General features: G+C 37.9%; 1 protein-coding gene across 1 annotated transcript in view; it reads right to left on the minus strand.

Moving 5' to 3' along the window:
* The window catches only part of SVEP1 (sushi, von Willebrand factor type A, EGF and pentraxin domain containing 1), a gene marked incomplete at its 5' end in the record, with an annotated part of 208,166 nt that overhangs the window by 19,579 nt on the left and 184,187 nt on the right, over positions 1-4,400 (minus strand). Inside the window, 3 exons of the mRNA XM_010843623.1 lie at positions 631-807; positions 1,969-2,142; positions 3,688-3,751. Coding sequence (XP_010841925.1) covers positions 631-807; positions 1,969-2,142; positions 3,688-3,751 — 415 coding nt within the window. The remainder of the gene's footprint in view (positions 1-630; positions 808-1,968; positions 2,143-3,687; positions 3,752-4,400) is intronic.

Genomic DNA, 4,400 nt, shown 5'->3' on the forward strand with positions numbered 1-4,400 from the left:
AAAAAAAAAACCCCACAAAGACATGTCAAGAGTTGTCACAAGGCTGCAAGAGAAGCTGCCAGACTGCTATGTATCAGCCCGGTGCCAGCCCACAGGTTCTCCAGTTGTGTTTTCAGGACCAGCAGTATTGCCATCAGCAACATCTGGAAAACTGTTAAAAATGCAAATTCTCAGGCCTCACCCCAGAGTCAGATCCTCTAAGGTGGGCCCTGTTTGTACCATGCGTGCTAGGTGGTTCTGCTATCCACTCAAGTTGGAGAACTACTGTGAAATACATTTTCTATTCCAAAGCCCATTAATGGATAGTTTAGAGACTCAACAATGCGGAGAAAAATACGTATTTTAGATTTAACATCCTGCCCATTCCTAGAAAAGTGTGATTTGAAAATCTATTCAAGTGAATCCTGGTCAGGCAGATTTTAGCCTAGTTCTGGTAAGTGTCTCTTTATGTTTGGATTTCAAATTAAATAAGAAAAAAAATTTTTAAATAGCAACACAGAAGTTGATGACCATGATAAGACAGAGATCTAAATATTTACATGTAAGTTACGTGATTGAAAATAATCTCGGGAAGATGAGAAAATTTCATCCCCACTAAGTAAATTCACTGGCTCGCACATGTCCACTTACTTTCACATTTGGCACTTGTCTGTGTCCACGTCTCGTCGGGGTTGCATGTGATGGTGCTCTGGCCCCGGAGCAGGAAGCCTTCCCTACACTTGATAGACACGTTTTGATCGACATAGAACTCCTTTTCAGAAAGCACAGCATTCTCAGGGATCACAAATGGGACAGGGCATGGATTTGCTGTTAAAAAGAAAAGAAAATGCTTACTGGTATTTTCTCTCCTTTTTTAGTTTGTTTCTTTGAAGGCAGAGTATGAACTCTGCCAGAGTTGAGTTCCCAGTGATGATACTTCAAATATATAGAACTTCAAACATTAAATAGACTTAGTTTGCATCCCCATGGAATTATTTGTCAGGATAAAACAGGTAAGATCTGAAAACATCAAGCTATTCAACCACTAACGCGTGGTCCTAAAATTCTAAGATGGAAAATTAAAGGCTTGTTCACAACTGCAGCCCTTCACCAGTGAAACCAAAGCTGTGCTAGAAACCAAGGAGTATATCAAACATCCCCTTCATGTTTGAAGACTATTAAGAACATGGGATGAATGCTTCCTACTGTCCCTGTACTTTCTTTTACTGAACATCCTTCAGAAGGATGAGCCAGAGAAAAGGCAAACATTTCTCAGAGAGCTGAATATAACTTTAGACCCACACTACTCTATCAGAGCATCAGAGCTGAAATTATAGAGTTTCCCAGGCTTTTTGGTAAAAATGGACTCATTTTTCTTCGGGTCTGAAGGAAAAACAGGAAGTGTGCTTTTAGTGTAAGACTGTGATGCACATACAACACCAATTTCACGCAATTTCAGTTTTTCTAATTTTCAATGGGCACAAACGAAGTCTGTTCGTAAGAAGGGTGTCAGCTGAATTCCAAAGGTTTGATTAATGTGTTGTAATACTTTAAACAATAGCTAGAGTTTTCTCAATTTATACCTTGCTTGGGAATATTGTTTTCATTCCAGTGGCTATAGCTAATTATCTTCATACACTATATTTATGTTTATTTTATATTAATATTGAACATTAAATATATTTTCTTTTATCACTCCTATCACATGCAATTCATTATACATTTATGTCAAATTTTTTTTAATTAAGTTGCATTTTCTGTCAGTGTTTTTGGACTTGTACTCATCCAAGGAATCTTATGAAAGCTGATTCTCAGACAGGCTATTTTATATAATACAGTTGATTTTTAAAACATCCCATAGTATTCGGCTTGGATATGCACAGATTTCTTTCTCTGGGCCAATCTCACTTATCAATGGAGTTTCTACTACATTTTAGACATCCGGGGAAACTGAATCTGATTTAAACCCCTTCTATGGTCAACACACACGTTTGCAGAGAGGAACAGGGTGGCTCCAAGTCCCATTTTCTGTGCAGGAAGCCTCAGGCGCCCCTTCAAGGCTGTAGCCTCTGTTGCAGGAATATATCACGCTGAGCCCAGCAGTACTGTTTTCAACTTCAGCTTTCCCATTCAGAAACTCAAGTGGAGCTTCACACATGATCTCTAAGAAGAAAAAGCAAAGCCTCATCTTAAATGATTCTCCCAATCCTTGTCTTTATATAAGGAATTTATATCACTTATTTGATAATTTAGAAAGAAAAAGCCACAGAGAATAACAGGATTCACATAGAGTGTTCTATTACTATCTTGCATTCCAGACATGAAAACTATACAAACCATTATCATTGTAGTTTGAATTAAACCTGCTACAAATTGGAAACAATCCCCTCACCAACCCCAGAAAGAAAGAAACTGAAATAGCTCAGTCATGTCAGACTCTTTGTGACCCCATGGACTGTAGCCTACCAGGCTTCCCTGTCCATGGGATTTTCTAGGCAAGAGTACTGAGTAGGTTGCGATTTCCTTCTCCAGGGAATCTTCTCAACCCAGGGATCGAACCCAGGTCTCTTACATTGCAGGCAGACGCTTTACCCTCTGAGCCACCAGGGAAGCCCCCACCATAGCAGTTTCCTATTTCAGACACGTTTCCTTTTCATTCCCCTCTTCCCTCCTCCGTACATACATTCACTTTTGATCATGCACTGTTCGATCATGAATGACTGAAACAAAAAAAATGCTATTATCTGGAAAACCCATTGATGTGAATATTGAGATGTTACTCAGTGTTTATGTATGTCTTTCTGTATGCACACACACAGAGTTCCCTTTTAGAGGTACAAAGTCAGACTCTCCATTGAACATTAGCCATATAATATTGTTTAAAAGACTTAGGATTCCTATTGCATACAAAATCAGCTCATTAATCTACATTCAAAACAAAGTGAACAAAACTCAGGTAACCCAAGTCCTAGTGTTAGCTTGCCACTAACTTCATTTCTGATACTGGGCAGGTCACGTCCCTTCTCCTAGTTCATTCTTTCTCATTGGTTAACCGAAGCGGGTAGACTAGATTATTCGAGAAGTCTCTTCTGGTTTGAAAATTTGATAACTCCTCCAGAATTATTAAGAGAAAAAAAATTTTTAAACTTGCCATTTGACTGGTTTGTAACTATTGCATTTAAATACATTGCTTTTTGGCAGAGGAATCATATGAGCCATATCCTAAGAACTGAGTCACTTGAATTCACCCACATCTTGCTAAATAAACTTGGCCTGTCCTCATACAATGAATTAATGCAAAATTCCAGCAAAAATGTGAATATTTATTTGTTGGACAGATGTGTCAATGTTAAGAAGATGTCAGTTTTACCCACTGCTGTTACCAAGGAAACAGCTCTAAGTCTTCTAAATTATCATTATTTCAGGGGAAACCTACAGAAAGAAGGCAAGTAATCTCAATAATTAGTTTCGAAACAAAACGTTTGCCATTCCAGAGTCAGCAATCTTGTGTTCTGTTCCAATCTAATCATTAATCTCTACCCCAGTTTTTCACTCTTTTATTGTTTTGGTGCCCGTGAGCAAAAGCCCATAAAAGGTTTTCATGCAGCTCATGGAGTCAAAATTGGAAACAACTTGCAAGGAAAATGTGGCCACACTATTATTCCATGTCCTTAGTATCGTTTTGGGACCGAGAGTCATTTGACTTACTTTTGCATGTCGCCACCCCTCCAGTCCACTGTCCGTTCTCCTGACACACCCGTTCTCTGCTCCCCTGTGGATCAACAAAAACCATCACTGACAAGACGATACCTCTATAATGAAAAAATATGAGAGTGCAAAGTCAACTCGGCGGGGATCTGGAAATTCTTGGCACTGGGATGCTAAATGAGTTCATTAAATAAATACAGTTTAAGAAGCGGGTTTAGACTTTCAAAAATGTTTTCATCAAATTACCTCAAAATTCATATTCTGGCTGGCCAGTGTAATTCAGGTACAGACACTGTTTCACTTTCTGCTTAAATGACAACTAATTATAACCGGTAGCAAAGAGTGATGTAGAATGTGTCCAAAATGTCTGAGAGGTCTATTTGCCGAGGATTTTTAAAAAAATTTTGAATTGAGTTTATTTTTCAGTATCTGAGAGGTACAGCAAAGAAGTGAATTTGTTTATATACACCCTTGGACATGAACTAGGTCAAGATATCTTATTGAGATCAGGATTGAATTTTTTGACAATGTAACTTATCCATTATATCTAAACTTACCCTATTAAGGGCCCAAGCAAGTAAAATTTCAAATATTTTGAGCAAAAATCTTTCTAAAAATTTATTTCCCTGCCTTCTGAAATAAGGGTAAAAATAATATAAAGTTATTTGAAAAACCATTTATAGTTGTTATCCTCGATGGACTTTTGATATATT

Source organism: Bison bison, unplaced genomic scaffold (assembly GCF_000754665.1).
Source record: "Bison bison bison isolate TAMUID 2011002044 unplaced genomic scaffold, Bison_UMD1.0 scf7180017864183, whole genome shotgun sequence".
NCBI classification, from domain to species: Eukaryota; Metazoa; Chordata; class Mammalia; order Artiodactyla; family Bovidae; genus Bison; species Bison bison.